This window comes from Scyliorhinus canicula, chromosome 7 (assembly GCF_902713615.1).
Source record: "Scyliorhinus canicula chromosome 7, sScyCan1.1, whole genome shotgun sequence".
Taxonomy (NCBI): Eukaryota; Metazoa; Chordata; class Chondrichthyes; order Carcharhiniformes; family Scyliorhinidae; genus Scyliorhinus; species Scyliorhinus canicula.
The window spans coordinates 199,981,372-200,005,427 of record NC_052152.1 but is presented as its reverse complement, the minus strand read 5'-3'; the positions used below and the strand labels follow the sequence as shown (position 1 = coordinate 200,005,427).

General features: G+C 44.5%; 1 protein-coding gene across 3 annotated transcripts in view; it reads right to left on the bottom strand.

Annotated features, from left to right (window-relative positions):
- Positions 1-19,498, bottom strand: part of tbc1d20 (TBC1 domain family, member 20) — a 54,606-nt gene extending 35,108 nt beyond the window's left edge. Inside the window, exons 1-3 of one of the 3 annotated variants that reach the window (XR_005461445.1) lie at positions 19,267-19,498; positions 5,522-5,707; positions 3,416-3,496 (exon numbers count right to left, since the gene is read on the bottom strand). Coding sequence is in view for 2 of the 3 variants with exons in the window: in XM_038803689.1 (XP_038659617.1) it covers positions 3,416-3,496; positions 5,522-5,707; positions 19,267-19,318 (319 nt within the window). In the remaining variant the exon portion in view is untranslated. The remainder of the gene's footprint in view (positions 1-3,415; positions 3,497-5,521; positions 5,708-19,266) is intronic. The other 2 variants (XM_038803689.1, XM_038803690.1) reach the window with 2 other exon arrangements.
- Positions 19,499-24,056: the final 4,558 nt, after the last annotated feature.

Below are 24,056 nucleotides of genomic sequence, written 5' to 3'. Positions count from 1 at the left end.
AAATCCAGCTAACATTTGTTTCTAGTTGTTGAAACTTTTGCCATAATGAACATTACAAAAAAGAAGCCTCTGTGCTGTCAATTGTTTGAAATCACAGTCCTGAAACACTGCCATCCCAGATGTTTTCACTGCAGACACATCAACTCTGAGCAACACAAATGAAATTGCAATTTTTTAACAGATCTCCAACATTGTCCGACACTGCAATGCTTTGAGTACCCTACAATGCACCTTGCGTTATTCTTCTACTGAGGTGGATCTTAAGCCCAAAAATCTAATTTAGTTAATGACCTGGTCTGACTCAGCACTTGTTAAGCATCACAAGTAGCCAACAACATGCTTTTGTGCAAGAGCTACGGGCCCACCTGAACAATTCTTACCATTTGATTCTACTATGAAGTTCAGCATTTAACGGGTTTGGTTAGTACAGAAATCTGTTACTTTAATGTAACAGGAGCATGTAGTGGGAATGCTATGCACAATCCAGAAACAATAAGTAGGTATTACTATTAGCCCAGAGTGAACGTTCCTAGATTACTTCATGCACACGGATAGGTATTTTTCATGCTCAAAAACAAAATCAAATTTAAGGTTTAGTCTTCTGTGACAAATATGCAAAGTACAGATTTTGACCATAAAGAACAATTTTAGATCCACAGGACCATGATCACCCTCTCCAAAACATCTGATGAGAAGAGCAATAGAGACTGCCACACAAAACACAAGTACTGCTGATTATTTAATGGAACTATTAGTGCTCAGGCTTCTCTACTAAGTAGCCCCGAGACATACAGCAGTCTTCACTATGGCTGTCAGTTCTTAACATCCGAAACCACAACTGTACTTCTGGCAGAGAGAGGAGGATTGGGGAGAGAGAAAAGGAAACAAGAATGATCTTCACATCTTGTACTAGAGCCAAGCTGTTCTGTAAATCATCTCTTCTAAGAACAATGTAATTATTTTAAGAACAATGTTTCATTCCTTTAATTTCTTAGTCAATGGTGTTTCTCATCCTCACCTGTGGAGCAGGTATGTTCCATGCCCCCGGGCCTCCATAAATATTGTTCAAATGTCACAGGAAAATCACCAGAGCAGCAGTGTTTGTTTATCCTTCTCTGTTCCTCGAGGGAAATACCCGATTCCCATCCTCAACATCTCATAATAACTCAACTCAATCTACGATGACCAGGTTTGTGCTCAAATATGCTGTAACTCCAAAATCACACTTATTATTATAATAATAATAATCTTTGTTAGTGTCACATATAGGTTTACATTAACACCGCAATTAAGTTACTGTGAAAATTGCCTAGTCACCACACTCCAGTACCTGTTCACGTACACCGAGGGAGAATTCAGAATGTCCAATTCACCCAACAGAACATTTTGCGGGACTTGTGGGAGGAAACCAGAGCACCCGAAGGAAACCCACGCAGACACAGGGAGAATGTGCAGACTCCACACAGACAGAGATCAAGCGAGGAATCAAGCCTAGGTGCCTGGCGCTGTGAAGCAACGGTGCTAACCACTGTGCTACCCAAGGGGGTTATTTTATGAGGAAAGGTCAGGTTAGTGTATCCATTGGAGTTTAGGAGCAGCTAACCACTATGCTACCGTGCCACTCTTAGGGAGCCAGAGGAAATGATGACATACTTGTATGTGGTTGTGAAAAACAAAATTAAAATAAATAATTTCTTGTACTTTATTGAGGTGTGAAGAGGACAATTTGGGCATCCTTAGATTGGAGAGAGTATTCTGCAACCATTTGAAAAACCTAGTTCCACCGTTTTACTGGAGAAGTTGAATTCTCCAATTCAGACTATGGAATTGCTATGTGTAACTGATATTACAAGGACACTGTGCGTCTCTGATAAGCTAGTTTTCAAGCAGAGAAACTGCATATGTTACAATTCAAGGTCTTTTCTACAATGAGTAACAAGGTACCATTGTGAAGACCCCAGTAAGTCTGCTGATAGCAAAAGGGAAATGATTTAATGGCTACACCCAGATATCAGATCACCTATATCACTAATTGAAAGACAACATATGTGCCTTTGTAACAAGTGGATAGTTTAATTAAGCATGGGGGCCTTTAATGTCATTGGTTAAGTATTCTCATATACTGTGCATGGCATAACCTTAATCAATAGTCATGATTGGATACGGATAACTAGTAACAAGTAATTGGTATACGCTAACACGGTAGCACAGTGGGTAGCACTGTCGCTTCACAGTTCCAGGGTCCCAGGTTCGATTCCCGGCTTGGGTTACTGTCTGTCTGCACGTTAGAATCATAGAATTTACAGTGCAGAAGGAGGCCATTCGGTCATTGAGTCTGCACTGGCCCTTACAAAGAGCACGTCTCTACCCTATCCCCATAACCCCACTTTCCCGTACCAGCCTCCCCGAAAAGGCGCCAGAATGTGGCGACTAGGGGCGTTTCACAGTAACTTCTTTGAAGCCTACTTGTGACAATAAGCAATTATTATTATTATTATTATTATTAACCTTTTTGGACACTAAGGGCAATTTAGTGTGGCCAATCCACCTAACCCGTACATCTTTGGACTGTGGGAAGACACCGGAGCACCCGGAGGAAACCCAGGCAGACATGGGGAGAACGTGCAGACTCTGCACAGACAGTGACCCAAGCCCGGAATCGAACCTGGGACATTCTCCCGTGTCTGCGTGGGTTTCCTCCGGGTGCTCCATTTTCCTCCCACAAGTCCCAAAAGACGTGCTGTTAGGTGAATTGGATATTCTGAATTCTCCCTCTGTGTAAGCGAACAGGCGTCGGAATGTGGCGACTAGGGACTTTTCACAGTAACTTTATTGCAGTGTTAATGAAAGCCTACTTGTGACAATGAAGATTATTATTATACATTTCTTGTAATCAAATACAAAAGTATAACTATCTGTACCATTCTTGAATCTGGGGTTTTGGTATCCTAATTAGAATGCCGAGAGCCTGTGAATAAAGACTAGTTTTTAACTGCTAGAGTCTTCGTCTGGCCTCTCCTGAGTGTACGGGTCAAATTGCTGTATAATTTTTCCCTCAATAGGTATCAATATAACCATTGGTGCTTTCATTGCAAAAAAAGTTTACATTAGTTTAAAATTTACCATGATCTTCAGAATTCATCGAAGCAATACAAATACAATGAATTACTCTGAAATACAACCCATGGAGGCGACACAGTTTCTTTGTACACAAGTCCATGTCAGTGAGATTAATAACCAGTTGATCTGCTCAAAACATCATTCCCTTTTCCTCAAAGCACAGTCCCAATTTCCCTGGACACATTATCAAAAACTACTGACTATTATTGTATTAGTGGAAATAAAGCTCCAGGCCAAAGACAGTTCCTAACAAGTGCATTTTACATCAGCAGGTGTTTGCACTGGGCTGACTTACCAGGTGGAAAGCGTCGTAATGATCGTTGGACATCTAGTAAAACCTGTTGATAGTCTTTATTGTTCTGTCGGAGTTCTGGTCCTGTTGCAAAGATTCATATTTAATTTATATGTTACAGCTAGTAATTCTAAGGATATGGGACAGTAACTAAATTACATTGAAAGACACAATCCAAAAGCCACTGAACAAATGCATTGTGTGTTTTCCAACATCTCGAGTTAAAATCACTGATATTTCTCATGTTCGACACTCGGGTATTATATACCTTAGCTAAAAATACAACAATAATTAACTTAAGATGTACAAAACAACTCTCCCATTAAGCCAGATGATGAATGCAATGTTCAATATGAATCAGCGTATTTAAAAAAGTCTTCATTCATCATTGTTCTAGGTAATCTGCTAAAATCAGTCAGAGCCTCATTAGTTGTTTTTGTTCATTTATGGGGCAAGGGTGTCGCTGGTTAGGCCAGCATTTATTCCCCATTTGTAGTCGCCCTTCAGAAGGTGGTGGTGAGCTGCTTTCTTGAACCGCTGTAATCCCCGAGGTGTAGGTACACACACAGTGTTGTTAGGGAGGGAGTTCAAGGATTTTGATCCAGTGACAGTCAACATATATTTCCAAGTCAGGGTGGTGATTGACTTGGAAGGGGACCTTCAGGTGGTGGGGTTCCCAGGTATCTGCTGCTCTTGTACTTCTAGATGGTTGTGGTTGTGAAAGGCGCTGCCTAAGAAACCTTGGCATATTCCTGAAGTGAATCTTGTAGATGGTACACATAGCTGCCACTGTTTGCCGGTGGTGGAGGGTTTGAATGTTTATTGAAGGGGTAGCAATCAAGCGGGCTACTTTGTCCTGGATGGTATCAAGCTTCTTGAGTGTTGTTGGAGCTAAACTTATCCAGGCAAGTGGAGAGTATTCCATTGGACAAGCTTTGGGGGAGGGGGGGGGGGGGGGTGGGGGGGGGGGGGGGGGGGGGGGGGGGAGAGGACGATGACTTACTCGCAGTAGGATTCCTAGCCTTCGACCTGCTCTGGGAGCCACAGTATTAATATGGCTAGTCCACTTCAGTTTCTGATCAATGGTTAAACCCCCAGGACAGTGATTGTGGGGGATTCAGCAATGGTAATGCCATTGATCACTGCTCAATGGCAGGCTAGGCACAGTGATAGTGCTCTCGTCTCAGAAGGCCATGGGTACAAGCACACACCTATAATGAAACCAGTGCAGTACTGAGATTGCTGCATTGTTGTAAGCAATGCTTTTTGGATAAGATGGGAAACTGACTCCAACTGCCCTTGCAGGTGGATTGCAAAGATCCCATGGCATTATTCAAGGGTAGGGAGTTTTATTTTTGAGTGATCTGGCCAATATTTTTCCTTCAAATTACCGCCATCAAAATCAGATCAAGTGATAATTTATCTCATTGCTATTGATGGAAATTTGCTATGTGAAAATTCATTACCACATTATAACAAAGCAAATGACTACACTTCAAAGGTAACTCACTGACACCCCAAGAATGTGAAAGGTGCCATAAATCAGTGCAAATTAATTCTATCTTAACTCAAGCTAGAAAGTGTGGGTGTTGGTGGAGAATAGGGTACAGCTACCTTAAATTTGCAAATAATAGTCTTTGTGAACAGCTCAAAGAAGGAGACTGGAGTCGTTTCAAACGGTCCAGAAAGATTGAGAAGGGAGAAGAGGGGTAGTTTATCGTAGTCATAAACAATACCATTTATATTTTACTATTGCAGTAGGATAGGAACTGCAGGAAATATGTAGGATAGGAACTGCAGGAAATATGGGAATGGATTTGGGAGACAGTGACATGTTCTAAGGATTTTGAAGAGGAAAACAAAGTTGGAGATGGTGCACAGTGGTTTGTAAAGGCAAAGTGCCTCTATAAATGTTTGATAAAAGATGCATGTTTCATTTGAAACCAATTCACAATTAATATTCCTACCCCAAGCCTGTGACCATGGTAACTCATTGGCCTGTAGTCTTAATTAAGTCCACGTCAGCTCTGATCTTTACTGTTACAACAGCCCATGGTAACAAAGTATCTCAATACTATATTCAGATCAAATACACAACACAGGTAGTACCTGGTCTGGAAGCTAGTTCACGTGTGTTTATGTTAAGCAGCTTTGGCCACACTTTGCAGCGAATTTCATCTGTCAGAAGACCACCTTCACTGATTGCCATTCTCCTCAATGCAGCCACATCCACTGGAGAGCTGTTTAAGGCCTGGAAGATTTCTGCTACCTTACGTTTCCTTTTTGATTCATTATCTGATGGGAAATACAAATTACACCATCACAACATAATTAATTTTAATAAATTTTTTCTCTTCTCCATTCTATACATCTTTTCCAAATTCTGATTTCCTTCCTAAATTCCCCCTGTAGAGAAATAATTGCATCTCCCACCAGCATTTGAGGTCATAATTTCACCATGTTCTACAATGTTGCAATTTAGCAATGCGTTCAGACCACCCCTGGTCAACTGTTCCAGTATTTTTGTTGTACGTACCGACACCACACAGCTACATCACCACACAGCCACATCAGTTTTGGGACTTGTCCGAAAGTCCAGCCTCGATAAAATGAACAAATCTACTTAAGGATGTAGAGGACCGCCCCCGCAACTACCATACAGTGGAACAGCAGAGAAAATACCACCAAAATGGCAGCTTTAATTAAAGACACAAAATTTGAGATTTTTGTTATAAATGGAAAGACATCCTTCTGCCTGCCCCACAAACAAAGAGCACTTTGAATTTTTTTTTAAAACCCTCCCTAGACTTTCCTTACTCTTTAGGGGAACAAGCCTATTTAGTAGATTAAAACAACCCCTGCTAGATTCTGGCTCTTTCCTATTATGAGCTATTTCAGGATTGGAAAAATGTAACTAGCGTGGTGCCAGATGGAAAAATTCACCATGAAACAAATCAATGTTGGGTTGTTTTTCCGCTTCACTACTGCAGTGCAACATTTAGGATTAAACGGCTTCTGTAATGTGACTGATTTCCAATTTAACAACAACCCATTTTGACATTTCCATATTCCCATATGAGGATGTTTATTGCATTATTTCCAAAGACGTTTCATCTTTGGCCCAATAAGGATACTGCACAATGTTCTCTGCAACTAACAGGCCATTTAATGCCATTCCATGTTCTGAAAAATATACCTTGGGTTGACACACATTATAAACTGAGCTGAGATCACTACAATAAACCTCACTTTAAATCCTTAAGTGTTAATGTAACTTTTCACTAGATTTAAACTAAAATCAGAGGGGGTTATTTTACAAATTTGCTTTCTTGGTCCTAATATAGCCAGCATTTCTCTTTCAATGGCTTTGCTTCATATTATCCAACTCTGACCTCCTCCTATTCATCTACAGAAGGTCCATTCGCAACTTCAATTCTAGATACGGATTTAATGTCTGTATCTATGCTCCTGACACATTGGTGCACCTTTCTGCCTCACCCTCAACTCCACAACCACATCAAGATGTGTAACAGCTTGACTGATATGAAACTGTTGAAAAAGACCAAAGCAGTGTGTTTGGCTTCTGACAAGATTGAATATTGCCATCTCTCAACATCACCTGATCCAGCATTACATTACCCGCATCCACAGCTGTCAAACTTTTGTGTTTAGCTTCTCTAAAACTTTCCTTGCCAGACCCCCAAGTTCTATGTTGCATAAACTTTAATCTCTGCTGTCTTCAGCCTGCCCCACAGCAGGATCTGCTCCCATGTCCCTGACAAACACCATTGATCCTCCAATCCCTCAAAGATCAAATTCAAAACACAAAATCTCCCCAAAGGTCCAAAGAAGTGCAGGCTAGGTGGTTGGCCATGCTAAATTGCCACAGTGTCCAAAGTTGTGTAGGCTAGGTAGGGGAGTGGGCCTAGATGGGGTGCTCTTTTGGCGACTCGGTGCAGACTCGATGGCTGAATGGCCTACTTCTGCGCTGTAGGAATTCCAGGAATTCAAAGAGGTCACAAAGATGATTGATGCAGGTAGGGCAGTGGATGTTGTCTATATGGACTTCAGTAAGGCCTTTGACAAGGTCATGGCAGACTAGTACAAAAGGTGAAGTCACACGGGATCAGGGATGAGCTGGCAAGGTGGATACAGAACTGGCTAGGTCATACAAAGCAGAGAGTAGCAATGGAAGGGTGCTTTTCTGATTGGAGGGCTGTGACTAGTGGTGTTCCGCAGGGATCAGTGCTGGGACTGTTGCTGTTCGTAGTCTATATAAATGATTTGGAGGAAAATGTAACTGGTCCGATTAGTAAGTTTGCAGATGACACAAAGGTTGGTGGAATTGCGGATAGCAATGAGGTCTGTCAGAGGATACAGCAGGATTTAGATCATTTGGAGACTTGGGCGGAGAGATGGCAGATGGAGTTTAATCCGGACAAATGGGAGGTAATGCATTTTGGAAGGTCTAATGCAGGTAGGGAATATACAGTGAATGGTAGAACCCTCAAGAGTATTGAAAGTCAGAGAGATCTAGGTGTACAGGTCCACAGGTCACTGAAAGGGGCAACATAGTAAGAGAAGGTAATCAAGAAGGCATGTGGCATGCTTGCCTTCATTGGCCGGGGCATTGTGTATAAGAATTGGCAAGTCATGTTGCAGCTGTATAGAACCTTAGTTAGGCCACACTTGGAGTATAGTGTTCAATTCTGGTCACCACACTACCAGAAGGATATGGAGGCTTTAGAGAGGGTGCAGAAGAGATTTACCAGGATGTTGCCTGGTATGTAGGGCATTAGCTATGAGGAGCGGTTGAATAAACTCGGTTTGTTCTCACTGGAACGACGGAGGTTGAGGGGCGACCTGATAGAGGTCTACAAAATTATGAGGGGCATAGACAGAGCGGATACTCAGAGGCTTTTCCCCAGGGTAGAGGGGTCAATTACTAGGGGGCATAGGTTTAAGGTATGAGGGGCAAGATTTAGAGAAGATGTACGAGGCAAGTTTTTTTTTTTTTTACACAGAGGGCAGTGGGTGCCTGGAACCCGCTGCCGGACGAGGTGGTGGAAGCAAGGACGATAGTGACATTTAAGGGGCATCTGGACAAATACATGAAGAGGATGGGAATAGAGGGATACGGACCCAAAAAGTGTAGAAGATTTTAGTTTAGACGGTCAGCATGGGCTTGGAGGGCTGAAGGGCCTGTTCCTGTGCAATGGTTTGTTTGAGGTTGCGCGGTTGTTTGAAGGCATTGTTTGCAGCAAACTACACAGCCTTCAGAACAGAGACCACAACACCACACAGCCCTGCCATGGCAATCTGTGCAAGACGTGCCAGATCATCGACATGGAGTCCACCATTACACGTGAGAACACCACCCACCAGATACGCGGTACATACTCGTGCGATAAGGCCAATGTTGTCTACCTCATACACTGCAGGAAAGGATGTCCCGAAGCGTGCTACATTGGCGAGACCATGCAGAAGCTGCGACAATGAATGAACGGACATCACGCGACAATCACCAGGCAGGAATGTTCCCTTCCAGTCGGGGAACACTTCAGCAGTCAAGGGCATTCAGCCTCTGATCTCCGGGTAAGCGTTCTCCAAGGCGGCCTTCAGGACGCGCGACAACGCAGAATTGCTGAGCAGAAACTTATAGCCAAGTTCCAAAACCTGAGTGCGGCCTCAACCGGGACCTGGGATTCATGTTGCATTACATTCATCCCCCACCATCTGACCTGGGCTTGCAAAATCCTACCAACTGTCCTGGCTTGAGACAATTCACACCTCTTTAACCTGGTGGTTGATGGCAAATGTTCATCCTGGAGTTCAGTTACTAATGGTGTACCGCAAGGATCTGTTTTGGGGCCACTGCTGTTTGTCATTTTTATAAATGACCTGGAAGAGGGTGTAGAAGGATGGGTTAGTAAATTTGCAGATGACACGAAGGTCGGTGGAGTTGTGGATAGTGCTGAAGGATGTTATAGGATACAGAGGGACATAGATAAGCTGCAGAGGTGGGCCGAGAGGTGGCAGATGGAGTTTAATGCGGAAAAGTGTGAGGTGGTTCACTTTGGAAGGAGTAACAGGAATGCAGAGTACTGGGCTAATGGCAAGATTCTTGGTAGTGTAGATGAACAGAGAGATCTCGGCATTCAGGTACATAAATCCCTGAAAGTTGCCACCCAGGTTAATAGGGCTGTGAAGAAGGCATAGTACATAGAACAGTACAGCACAGAACAGGCCCTTCGGCCCTCAATGTTGTGCCGAGCCATGATCACCCTGCTCAAACCCACGTATCCACCCTATGCCCGTAAACCAACAACCCCCCCCCTTAACCTTACTTTTTTTTTTATTAGGACACTACGGGCAATTTAGCATGGCCAATCCACCTAACCCGCACATCTTTGGACTGTGGGAGGAAACCGGAGCACCCGGAGGAAACCCACGCACACAGGGGGAGGACGTGCAGACTCCACACAGACAGTGACCCAGCCGGGAATCAAACCTGGGACCCTGGAGCTGTGAAGCATTTATGCTAACCACCATGCTACCCTGCTGCCCCCACATATGGTGTGCTAGCCTTTATAAGCAGGGGGATTGAGTTTCGGAACCACAAGGTCATGCTGCATCTGTACATAACTCTGGTGCGGCCGCACCTGGAGTACTGCGTGCAGTTCTGGTCACCACATTATAGGAAGGATGTGGAAGCTTTGGAAAGGGTTCAGAGGAGATTTACTAGGATGTTGCCTGGTATGGAGGAAAGGTCTTACGAGGAAAGGCTCAGGGAATTGAGGTTGTTTTCGTTAGAGAGGAGAAGGCTGAGAGGTGACTTAATAGAGACATATAAGATAGTCAGAGGGTTAGATAGGGTGGACAGTGAGAGTCTTTTTCCTCGGATGGTGATGACCAACACGAGGGGACATAGCTTTAAATTGAGGGGTGATAGATATAGGACAGATGTCAGAGGCAGTTTCTTTACTCAGAGAGTAGTAGGGGTGTGGAACGCCCTGCCTGCAACAGTAGTAGACTCGCCAACTTTAAGGGCATTTAAGTGGTCACTGGATAGACATATGGATGAAAATGGAATAGTGTAGGTCAGATAGGCTTCAGATGGTTTCACAGGTCGGCGCAACATCGAGGGCCGAAGGGCCCGTACTGCGCTGTAGTGTTCTATGTTCTATCTCTGGATCTGTAAAGATTTAATTACCTGCAAATGCTCGCATTCTTATCATTGTCTGGCATCTTTGAATTTGTCTATATATATGTTTCTGGAACATACCCCTTCATTCACCTGAGGAAGCAGTGCTCCGAAAGCTAGTGTTTGAAACAAACCTGTTGGACTTTAACCTGGTGTTGTAAGACTTCTTACTGTGCTCACCCCAGTCCAACGCTGGCATCTCCACATCATGTACTTTTCTTCGTTCTTTGTTTGTTCAGGGTTCTTTGGTTCCATGGTGTAGAATCATAGAATTTACAGTGCAGAAGGAGGCCATTCAGCCCATCGAGTCTGCACTGGCCCTCGGAAAGAGCACCCCACCCCACTTAAGCCCACGCCTCCACCTTATCCCCGTAACGCCACCCCACCTTTTATTGACACTAAGGGAAATTTAGCATGGTCAACCACTTAACCCGCACATCTTTGGACTGAGAGGAAACCAGAGCACCTGGAGGAAACCCAGGCAGACACTGGGAGAATGTGCAGACTCTACACAGACAAGACTCAAGCCGGGAATCGAACCCGGGAACCTGGAGCTGTGAAGCAACAGTGCTAACGACTGTGCTACCGTGCTGCCCACAATCAATGGGGATAGCCTCCCCCCCATCTTTGCAATTTACTTCATGTACCAGCACATACCAACTACTCTTCTGACTTCTCCCTAGAGCCCTCTTTTTCTGCTCTGTGTTCAGTGGTAAGATCTTCAATCAACTGGTTGCATACTCAGGAACTCTCTCCATAAACGTCTTATTGACTATACTTCCTAACACTTCCCCATTATGTTCTACAGCTCAGCACCTGGTTTTGCCTCTGAAACTTGTGGGACATTTGATTACATTAAAGATAATGAACTATGTTATTCTTATGGTCCATGGTGATTTAAATTTTAAAAACATTCTGGTAGTGTACTGAGTACTCACAAGGAAACACGCATATCTAAAAGAAAATGTGCTGACAGACACAAGTTTTTGGATATTATCAGGAATGAGGGGTTAGTTATCAAGACACAGAATAAGTTTTTTTTTCACTCAAAAGAGAAAAAGCTCGAGAGATTATGATGAGCTAAATACACCGAATTGCATCATTATGGGGAGATAGTGGTGTAGTGGTAATGTCAATGAACTAGTAATGCAGAGGCCCAGGCTTATGCTGTGGGGCTGAGAGCTCAAATTCTATCAAGGCAGTCAGTGGAAATTTAAATTCAATTAATAAATATGGAAATGAAAGTTAGTTTCAGTAATGGTGACTGTGAAACAGACTATCATTCATGTTCTTTAGGGAAAGAAATCTGCCATTTTTACCGGCAAGGCGGGTAAATGACACTTGGGGATGGGTAACAAATGCTGGTGACATCCATATCCCATGAGAGTAGAGAACAAAAAAAACTGAAGAAATTTAAGACATCCACAAAACAACTGTTCTAACCTATTTAAGGTGAGTGGCAAAATAATTGATAGTAAAATGAAGAAAAACTATTTTATCACATGCACCGCGTCAGAGTGTGGTGGAGACAGATTAAATATTGGTTTTCAAAAGGAAATTTGATAATTATCTGAAGAGGAAAGTTGTGTAGGGCTACAGAGAAAAGGTGAGGGGTGGTACTAGGTAAGTTGCTCTTGCAGAGAGCTGACACAATCAGGACAGGTTGAATGGCCTCCTCCTGTGCGGTAATCATTCTATAAAGATGTCCAAAAATTAAGTTAAAAAGGTATTACTCCTGCTTGAAAGAGTATTAATGGATTTACGTGTGCAGCACAGTGGGGTTGGGCAAGATGGCTCAAAAGAAAAACATCTACACAGATGTGATGGGCCAAAATGGCCCATTTCTGTGTTTCAACTGAGTTGTTTTTACTGAGTTGGATGATCAGCCACGATCATATTGAATGGCGGAGCAGTCTCCGAAGGGTGAAATAGCCTCCTCCTGCTCCTATTTTCTATGATACTGTGTAAATGACATGCCAAGACAAAATGAAGCAAAACACAAATAAGATTGCTTTTGTTGCACCAGCTTATCAGAAACCCAAAATCTTTCTAGTTTACCATCTTCTTTACAGATGTTCAAACACAAGGGTCTTGAGGTTCCCCGAGGTATGCCGAGAATCACCCGAAATCAGGCAACCAGCAGATAAAATTGTGGTATTCAGGCACAACTTAAGTCTGGTAGAAATTGTTTCCATCATCTTATCACTGGTTCAAAGCACTGGAAACCAGCCCCGGAAACCAGCCCCACCGCAAAATGGGCCAAGTCCTCATAAGTGGGGGTCGAGGTAGCTCGGAGTGCGGAGGTGGCAATATTTGGAGTGTTAGAGGATACAGGAGTGCAGGTGGGGAAGAGAGGCCGACGTGTTGACCTTTGCCTCCCCGAGAGCCTGGAGATAGATTCTGTTGTGCTGGCAGGACTCGGTGCAGCCAAAGGCAGAGATATTGGTGAGCGATTTGGCAGAGTTCTTGCATTTGCAAAAGATCAAGTTCACCAATCGAGGTTCAGAGGAGGGGTTCACTTCAAGGTGGAAGCTGTTTATCGACTTCTTTAAGGTGTATCGAGTCATCTGCGGGGAGGTTTTTTTTTGTTTGGGTGGGGCGGGTGTGCAAGGTGTTTGTTTGGGGGGTGGGGGGGGGGAAGAGTTTGTTTCCTGTTGCCACGGTTGGCTTTTGTACTTCTTGGTTATGTATATGTTGAAAATGTCTTCAATAAAATGTTTTTCAAAAAAAAATTTCTGAGGCAAGACCTTTAACACATCCACGCTGACTATCCCCGACTATGCCTTTCTATGTGACAGTTAATCCTATCTCTCAGGATTGATTCTCCTAATTTGCCCACCACCGACGTATGACTAACTGGCCTATAATTGTTTTGCATTTCTTTCAATCACTTTTTACACAATGTAAGCACGTTTGCATTTCTCCAGTCCTCCGGTAGCTCCCCTGTATCTAGTGAGGATTGGAAAATCATCCTTCGAGCATCTGCTATCTCGTCCCTGACCTCCTTCAGTAGCCTCTGAAACAATTCATCTGGCCCTGGCGACTTGAATCAACTTTCAAGGATTCCAACCCTTTGAGTAATTCCTCGCTCTTTATGATTATCGCATCCAAGTCTGTGTTCCTCCTAGATTACTATATCTGCATCATCCCTTTCCTTTGTAAACACGGTGACAAAATATTCACTTAAAACCCTTCCCACAGCCTTGGCATCTACACACAATACCCGTCTTCAACGGTACCTGACCTTTAGGGAAGCTCAAAAAAGAGAGAGATGACCTAAGTTCGGAAGAACAAGATGTAGTATCAGTTTGGGTAGAGATAAGAAATGAGAAAGGTGAAATGTCATTTGTGGGAGTAGTTTATAGGCTCCTTAATAGTAGTTACAGTGTAGAATAAAGTACACAGGAGGAAATAGTCTGGTGTGCAAGAAAGGTACCAGATTAGGCGAATCAGATTGGCAAAGGTAGCCAGGAAAATAAGTCCATAGTGTATTCTGGACAATTTCTTAGAGCAGTACATCCTGGAGACAACAAAGGAGGTGGTTCTTCTAGAGTTGGTAATATCAACGAAATAGGTTTATAACCTTTTGCCAAAAAGGAGCCTCTAGGACAACAATGAAAATTGCTTATTGTCACGAGTAGGCTTCAATGAAGTTACTGTGAAAAGCCCCTAGTCGCCACATTCTGGCGCCTTTCCGGGGAGGCTGGTACGGGAATCGAACCGTGCTGCTGGCCTGCTTTAAAAGCCAGCAATTTTAGCTGAGTGAGCTAAACCAGCCCCTGATCATAACACGATAGAATTTCACATTCAATTTGAAGGGGAGAAGTGTGGGTCTCAGGTTAGTGTTTCAAACCTAAATAAAAATGTAAATAAAATCAAACTTAAATAAAACCTAAACTACTGTATAAATAGTTGAAGCCCCAACACTGATCCCTGTGACACCCCATTAGTTGCACCTTACGCACCCGATAACAACACACCCATTTGTCCCTTCTCTTTGCTTCCTCTTAGCTGGCCAACACATTACCCCCCTACACCATGTGCCTTTCTGTGGTAATCTTTGTGACACCTTGTCAAATGTTTTTTCAAATCCAAGTACACCACATCTACAAGTTCTCCATTATCTACTTTGCTTGTTACTTCCTCAAAAAAAACTCTAAATTAGTTATACACTATTTCACCATATTGAATCTGCCTGACCGTATTATGATTTTTGAAGTATCTTGTTAGCCTTCTGAATACTGGATTTGCTGATGATACCAAACTAGGTGGAGAGATAAGTTGTGGGGAAGTCACAAAGAGGCTGCAAAGAGATATCGACAGTTTAGGAGAATGGGCAACAAGATGGCAGATAGATTACATTATAGAGAATTATGAAGTTATTCATTTTTGTCGCTAGGGTAAAGTAGAATATTTTTTAAAAGGTGAAAAACTTGTAATGGTAATGTTCAGAGACTTTGGTGCGCTGGCATAATAACGCAGGAAATTAATATGCAAGTGCAGCAAGCAATTAAAAGGCAAATGGCAAGAGGGCAGCACGGTGACACAGTGGTTAGCATTGCTGCCTACGGCGCAGAGGACCCGGGTTCGAATCCCAGCCCTGGGTCACTGTTCGTGTGGAGTTTGCACATTCTCCCCGTGTCTGCGTGGGTTTCGCCCCCACAACCCAAAGATGTGCAGGTTAGGTGAATTGGCCACACTAAATTGCTCCTTAATTGGAAAAAATAATTGGGTACTCTAAATTTATTTTTAAAAAGGCAAATGGCAAGTTGGCCTTTATTGCAAAGGAAATTTGGAATACAATAATGAAGAAATCTTGGGGGCGGCACAGTGGTTATCACTGCTGCCTCATGGCATCGGAGGACCTGTGTTCGATCTAGGCCCCGGGTCACTGTCCGTGTGGAGTTTTGCACATTCTCCCCGCATCTGCATGGATCTCACCCCCCCAACCCAAAAGATGTGAAAGGTGGCTTGGCCACGCTAAATTGCCCCTTTATTGGCAAAAAAAAAAGAATTGAGCACTTTAAATTTTTTTTTAAATAAAGAAATCTTACTATATAGTTGTACATGTTTTGGTGGGTATGCAGTTTTGGTCTCCACATTTAAGAAAGGATATATTTGCATTGGGAGCTGGGCAGCGAATGGCCACTAAATTGGTCCCTGGGATGAGGGGGTTGGCTTGTGATGAAGGGTGAAATAAATTGGTCTTAAATTCTCCGTTTAGAAGAATAAGAGTCAATCTAATTGAAACCTACAAAATTCTGTGATAGGGTTTGATAGAATGAACACAGAGATTGTTTCTGTTCGTTGGGAAATCTAAAACACGAGCTGTCTCAGGATAAGAGGTTAATCATTTGAGATCGAGATGATAAACTTCTTCACTCAAATGGCTGTGAATCTTTGGAATTTTCTGCCCCAGAGGGTTCTGGATGCTTCACCATTGAATGAATTGAAGGCTGGGATAGACAGATTTTTGGTCTCTCAGGGAATCAAGGTATAGGGGAACACTTGGGAAAAGGGAGTGGAAACCTAAGATCAGCCATGGTTGTATTGATTGGTGGAGCAGGTTTGATGGAACATGTGGTCTCCTCCTGCCTTATTTCTCATGCTCTTAAGATTGACAGTAGAAATATCATGTTCTGGTGTTAGTATTTACCTTATTCTGTTGTATTAATTGCATTAAACGCTGAAATGCTAAAGTCACATTAGAGATTTGATACAAATTCATTGGTCCACAGTCTTGATGGTAATAGAAGGTAAATAAAGGAAAAGCCAATGTTTCTACCCGCTTGAGATCTAATAATTCCATCCGTTTGAAGTGGCCTAGACTCTAGACACTCTAAATAATAAAAGGTGTTATAATTACATGATCCCTCATCACTACAAAGTTTCACGCCTTTTTTCCCTTTGGCCACTCTCATCCCTGGATGACCCCAAATTTACGCAGGGTAGAAATTGGGAGACCAGTGAGCAGTGCATTGGAGAAGTTGAGTTTGAGGTAAGTATCAGAGGTATGAATGAGGGTTTCAGCAGATGAGCAGAGATGGGATGAAGTTGAATAATGTTATGAAGTGGAACAGGCGGTCTTGGTGAGGGCAGTTATGAGGTTAAAAGATCATCTCGGCGTCAAACATGACATCAAGGTTGCAAACTGACTGGCTTAATCTGACGCTGTTAAGGGAAGGGGATGGAGTCAGTAGCTTGAGAACAGAGTATGATGCAGAGACTGAAGACAATGGCTTCAGTCTTCCCTATATTTAATTGGAGGAAATTTCTGCTCATCCAAAACGGGATATAAAAGCTCTAAAAATTAAACGTTATTTCAAAGACATTAAGGGCACTAATAGGCAGTTTTAAAATATTTTTCCAAATTTTTTTAAAAACCTGCTTACTCACAGATAGTGGACTTAAAAGTGGTTAAAATGATTATTTCGCGATAAACCCATTTACAGTTGTATTAAGAATTTGGCACCAGGTTACCACTCAAATGAATCAAGGATTATTTTTTTTGCAATGTAAAACTTTTTAAAAATCACATTCTAAAAAGCTGCTTGCTTGTACAGCTCCCCAAAGAAACCAAGTTCCCAACCCAAGTCACAATACACTCTGGGGAGACACAACACATGGGAACTGATTGTTTTCTCCTAACAGTAAGCAGACAACTGGGTATCCACCTACCAATCATCTTGCCTGGGGTACACCACAGTAACTGCAGAATTAAAGAGGAACCACAAACAACAAAAGGCTAAAATAAAATGTCATACTCCAGAAACGTTCATTTGATAGCATATAATGAACGACAAACAAATTTATAAAAATTTCTAAGTGCGAAAAAAAAATGAAGACAATACATTGAAGAGTTTCTAAATTTTCTGCGCTGTCCCGGGAGGCATTGTACTGCCTCTAACAAATGCAGACAATATATGCCAAAGGCATTTAGAAATCATCTGCAATTCCGAGCGGAATCCTTTGAAGAATGTTATGTCAGTACAGCATAGATCTGAACAGTGACTATGTTATTATTTAGTAAGAATGGCTTTTCACATCCGAACTCCGTCACTAAGGTGCTGACATGGGACTTACAACTGTTATCTCTCTGCTTTTGTCTACTAATCCTGCAATGGTACTTGAACCACCCCTTAAGGGAACATAACTTTAAAATAAAGTGCTGGGAATTTGAACAAACAAAACATCTGTGGAGGAAAGAGTTAATATTACAGAGCAGGTCAGAACATAAAGGCCATCGACCTGGAATGTTAACACTGCGGCACAGCTTGACCTGCTGAGTATTTCCAGTGCTTTCAGAATTCCAGTGCTATTTTGGGGTACAATGAATCAACGTCATCCTAAATCAAAAAGGAAACACAGTGTGGTTCTGAGTCATGTACCCACCCATTTCTAAAAATATATTTTTGAATCTAAAGAGCTCTTCCTCCTGATTCGTAAATAACAGTTCCCTTCTGAAATGTATGTGGTGGGTCAGTCAGAAACAGGTTCAGACTCACTTACATGCCACTCTGGATGGCTGGCATACTGCAAAAAATCTTTATTAGTGTCACAAGTGGGCTTACATTATTAATACTGCAAGTTACTGTGAAAATTTCCACACTCCGGTTTGGGTACACTGAGGGGGAATTCAGAATGTCCAATTCACCCAACAAGCACGTCTTTTGGGACTTGTGGGAGGAAACTACAGCACCTGGAGGAAACCCACGCATACACGGGGAGAAAGTGCAGACTCCACACAGACAGCGCCCCAAGCCGGGAATTGAACCTGGGTTCCTGCCACTGTGAAGCAACAGTGCTACCGTGCCACCATAAACAATGACTCCAGAGCGATGTTGGAGGATCCACATCTACCAGTGGCACAGGAGGGGAGATGCAATTATAATCGGGTGGGGCAGCTGAGTGAATCCGTTTGTCCTTTTGGTTCCAGTCAGCCAAACCCAGAATTGTAAACAGAAAGGCTCAGCAGGTCCAGCAGCCCCGGGGTGGGGGAAGAGGCAGGCCCTGCCCAGCAGAAAAGTCGGCACACCTGCTAACCTAAGCCAAGATTTCCAGCACCCGCGGTGATTTTTAAAAACCATAAGACATAGGAGCAGAATTAGGCCACTCTGCTCCGCCATCCAATCGTGGGTGATATTTTTCTCATCCCCATTTTGTTGGGACCAAACTAGTGAACAAGCAGAGACAGACTGGGGAGGCAGGGGCACGTTGCCCCTACCCAAAAGCAGCTTCTGAAGGCGGTGTTTTGGCCTCAGGGGCCCTCTCCTCTCTACCTGAGACAGGTGTGAACAAACAGGAGCCGCTCAACCTAACCTGATAGCACTCCTTCCAGCCCCGCCCAAACCCCCAGCTCACACGACCATTGGCTACCCGGACACCCGCCCACCCGAAGGGCGGCTCCTGATTGGCAGAACGCCCCGTCCATCATCGCCTCCAGCCCGCCCACTCTGCGATCAGGTTTGGTTGACGCGGCGGCAAGTGGCGGCCGGTTTCCCCCTCCCCCCGACCCGGTGAAATAAATAAACACCGCCACTTTTACACCGGGGGAGGGGATACTCTTTCCTGAAAAGATGTACGCGTCGGCTACAAATCCAATTAGTTTTCGGTCGGCAGGGCGGAGGGAAAGCTGGTGGCTCGAATTTACCTTGCTTCCCGATCCCGTTTATCGAGCTGCTTCGACTTTTCTTCAGATACATTAGCGCAGGCGGCTGCTGAGCTGAGGACGCATCTTAAACCCGGGCGTCGCCGTGCGGGGCTGGCTGTGGAGTCCGCCTCATGTCGGGTCGGCGGACTGGGCCTGGCCGCCGCCGCTCTGAGGTAAATATTCTGGGGGCGTGGGGGGGGGATGGTTTCGGTTGGATTTTTTTTTTCAAATTGCAGGGCGCGCGCGCGCATGACGTCAACCCCAGCGGCTCGTTGTGACGTCACCCCGTTCAAGGCAGCGACGCGCGCGCGCCGCGCCGGCCCGGTAGTGTCTGCGCAGGCGCGCGTATCACCTATGCCACCCTTTTGGGTAGCCATGATGTGGAGATTGGATTGAGGTGGGCACAGTAAGAAGTCTGACACCACCAGGTTAAAGTCCAACAGGTTTGTTTCCAATCACTAGCTGTCGGAGCGCTGCTCCTTCCTCAGGTGCACCTGCATGCTTACCTTCAGCGACTGGTTCACAAAGACACTCCGGTCGTGCTGCACGCCTTCCTCCCCCGATTTACAATCATTCAGGTAGTAATCTACCTTCCTGTTTTGGCTTCCAAAGTGAATAACCTCACACTTATCCAAATTATACTGCACCTGCCATTGATTTGCCCACTCATCACCCAACCTGCCCAGATCCTCGTCACAGTTCACCCTCCCACCCAACTAGGTATCATCTGGAAACTTTGACATTTTACATTTTGTTCCCTCATCCAAATCATTAATATATATTGCTTTAATTGCATTGACCCCATTTTCTACAGTCAAAACTTTTAATTCACAAAAGTAGAAAAAGTTATGTCCTTCATAAAACGTGACCCATTGCGGGACTTGAATGTCCTGACCTGGGGGGGGGGGGGGGGGGGTGAAAAGGCCAGACCACAGTTGCCACCGAAGAGGGTAGAAGAAGTCTTACAACACCAGGTTAAAGTCCGACAGGTTCACCTGAGGAAGGAGCAGTGCTCTGAAAGCTAGTGATTCCAAACAAAGCTGTTGGACATTAACCTAGTGTTGTAAGACTTCTTCTACCCTCTTGAGTAGCCATGATGTGGAGATGCTGGCATTGGACAAGGCACAGTGAGAAGTCTGACAGCACCAGGTTAAAGTCCAACAGGTTTGTTTCCAATCAATAACCTTTGGAGCACTGCTCCTTCCTCAGGTGTAATTGATTCACCTGAGGAAGGAGCAGTGCTCCAAAAGCTAGTGATTGGAAACAAACCTGTTGGACTTTAACCTGGTGATGTAAGACTTCATATTGTGCTCACCCTCTTGGGTGGCAGCTCTGGTCTGGCCTTTTCACCCCCCCCCCCCCCCCCCCAGGGTGAACTGTGACAAGGATCTGGACAGGTTGGGCGACGAGTGGGCAAATCAATGGCAGATGGAGTATAATTTGGATAAGTGTGAGGTTATTAAAAACCTCATTGAACCTTATTAAAAACAGGAAGGCAGATTACTACCTGAATTGTTGTAAATCGGGAGAGGGGAGTGTGCAGCGGGACCTGGGTGTCCTTCATGCACCAGTCGCTGAAGGTAAGTACGCAGGTGCAGAAGGCGGTAAAGAAAACTAATGGTATGGTGGCCTTCATTGCGAGAGGTTTTGAGTACAGAAGCAGGGATGTGTTGCTGCAATTGTACAGGGCCTTGGTGAGGCCACACTTGGAGTATTGTGTGCAGTTTTGGTCTCCTTTTCTGAGGAAGGATGCTCTTGCTCTCGGGAGTGCAGCTAAGGTTTACCAGACTGATTCCAGGGATGGCGAGACTGTCATATGAGGAGAGATTGACTAGGTTGGGATTGTTCTCGCTGGAGTTCAGAAGAATGAGTGGGGAATCTAATAGAGACTTATAAAATTTTAACGGGACTAGACGGTGTAGATGCAGGGAAGATGTTCCCAATGATGGGTGTGTCGAAAACCAGGGTTCACAATCTGAGGATTCAAGGTAAACCATTTCAGACAGATGAGGCGCCATTTCTTCAACCAAAGAGTGGTGAGCCTGTGTTTTAGCATCAACTACAGGAAGTAGCACTTGGGGAGAATGGGATCAAAGGCTATAGGGAGAAAGCAGGATTAGGCTATTGAGTTGGATGATCAGCCATGATCATGTTGAATGGTGGAGCAGGCTCGAAGGGCCAAAAGACCTCCTCCTGCTCCTACTTTCTATGTATCTATGTATGAGTTAGCATCCAGTTGGGGCAGCCTAGTGGGAGGGTGGCATGGTAGCGCAGTGGTTAGAACTGCTGCCTCACGGCGCCCAGTTCCGATCTCGGCCCCCGGGTCACTGCCCATGTGGAGTTTGCACATTCTCCCCTTGTACACGTGGGTCTCACCCCACAACCCAAGATGTGCAGGGTATGTGGATTGGCCACGCTAAATTGCCCCTTAATTGGGGGAAAAAAAATAATAATTGGGTACTGTAAATTAAAATTAGCATTCAGTTCTGGGCGCTGCTCTTTAGGCAGGATGGGAAAGGTATGAAGAATCATAGGATCCCTGCAGTGCAGAAGGAGGCCATTCGGCCCATCGAGTCTGCACCGACATTCTGAAAGAGCACTCTACCCAGGTCCACTCACCCGCCCCATCCCTGCAATCCTGCGCGTTGATTGTGGCCAATCCACCTAACCTGTACATCTTTGGACTGTGGGAGGAAACTGGAGCACCTGGAGGAAACCCACGCAGACACGGGGAGAAAGTGCAAACTTCACACAAACAGTGACAGGGGCACAAGTGATTAGCACTGTGACTTCACAGCGCCAGGGTCCCAGGTTTGATTCCCTGCTGGGTCACTGTCTGTGCGGAGGCTGCACGTTCTCCCTGTGTCTGCGTGGGTTTCCTCCGGGTGCTCCGGTTTCCTCCCACAGTCCAAAAACGTGCAGGTTAGGCGGATTGGCCATGATAAATTGCCCTTAGTGACCAAAAAAGGTTAGGAGGGGTTATTGAGTTACAGGGATAGGTGGAAGTGAGGGCTTAAGTGGGTCGGTGCACACTCGATGGGCCGAATGGCCTCCTTCTGCACTGTATGTTCTATGACCCAAGGCCGGAATCGAACCCTGGTCTCTGGTACTGTGAGGCAGCAGCACTAACCACTGTGCCACCATGCTGCAGAAAACATTCCAAAATGGTTCCAGGGATGAGGAGCTTCAGTTATGGAGATCGATTGTACAAGTGAGGACATTTTCCTTGAGGGAGACGATTTGAGAGAGGTGTTCATAATCCTGAGGCGCCTGGATAGAATAGATAGGGGGAACTACTCACTCCTGAAAGGATCCTGTTTTAAAGTAATCAGTAAAGCAAAGCGAGGGGGAAAAAACCTTTCACAAAGTGAGTAGTTAAGATCTGGAATACAGTGCCTGAGAGGCAGGTTCAAACAGGGCATTCAAATGGGAGCTAGACTTATTCAAAAAGGAACAATAGCTAGGTTTACAGTAAGAAGGCAGGAAATTGGCATGAAGTGAATTGCTCGTTCGGAGAGGGTGCAGACGCACTCGGCTGAATGTCCATCTAACACTGTAATGATTCTGTGAAAACAAGTTTGGAGTCTACTACACTTAAATGGATGGAATATTGTTAACTGAAGAGATAACTGCAGGTGGAGAAACTTAAAACAGTGCAAGACCTATATGTGGGCCTTTTGGTCAGGGCAGTCTATGGAAAAGGGTTTCAGAGGGAAATTAGTTCTAAAGCACCTACTTACTTTGTCAGAGACAAAATTGTAAACGAGGGATGGTCAACCTGAAAACATCCCAGAGCATACCATGTCTTCACAATTTTTTGCTGAGAGTTTTATTTGCTTGTTTTGTTCTAAGTTTTCTATGTACAATAAAGTTGTTTTTGTTTAAAAATGTGAAATCTTGTGGCATTTTATTGGTTAAGAAGTGTTCAGGTTATTCATAAAATGTTAACAGATCACAGTACCCTCCTGATTTAGAACACCTCCATCAAATCTCCTTCGTCTTCTCTTCAGGAGAGCAGTCTGTTTCCTAATCAATTCCCATAATTGAAATTCCTCATCTATCTCTTTCGTAGAATCATATACCATTCTCATGAAGCTTTTCTGCATTCTCCAGTGGGGTTTCACATCCTTCCTAAAATGTGGAGCTGGATTCTCTAAAAATAGGGATATGTCCCCACGCCGGTGTAAAAATGCTGAAGTTTCACTCCAGACCTTCCTAAAAAAAAATTAAAGACCAATTCACCTACCTGCAGAGGGCTGGCAGCGACCCGGGGAGCTTCACGCTGCTTTGGCTGCAGATACGGGCCCCTGCACTTCTGCGTCCGCGCATGCGCACAGCGGCGGCCTCCAATGGCCACGCCAAACGCAATGATTGACTCAGCCGGTGGACCTGGACCCGATTTTCCCAGCGCCACTCCATATGACCTACCCATAAGGCCACCCCGGTGCTTGGTCCCCCACCCCGCCCCCCACCAGGGCGGCCGTGGACTGAGTCCCGACCGGCCAGACGTGGTTAGAACCACACTGTTGGGAATGTGGCTGGTCTGGGCCGGACCCCCGAGCCGCGCAATTCGTAAACGTCAATTCTCCGCCCCGTGCCAAACGCGATTTCCAAATGTGGCGTCCAGAATTGAAGACTGCTCGACTTGAGGCCAAACCAGTAAGGTTCATCATAACCTTATTGTTTTTGTACTCTATTCCTCAATGAAACCTTTAGGAGAAGTAGGACATTTTAGGATCTTCTTCAAGGCATAATCAAAGATTGGTCCAATAAGCTTGCCTCATCTGTCA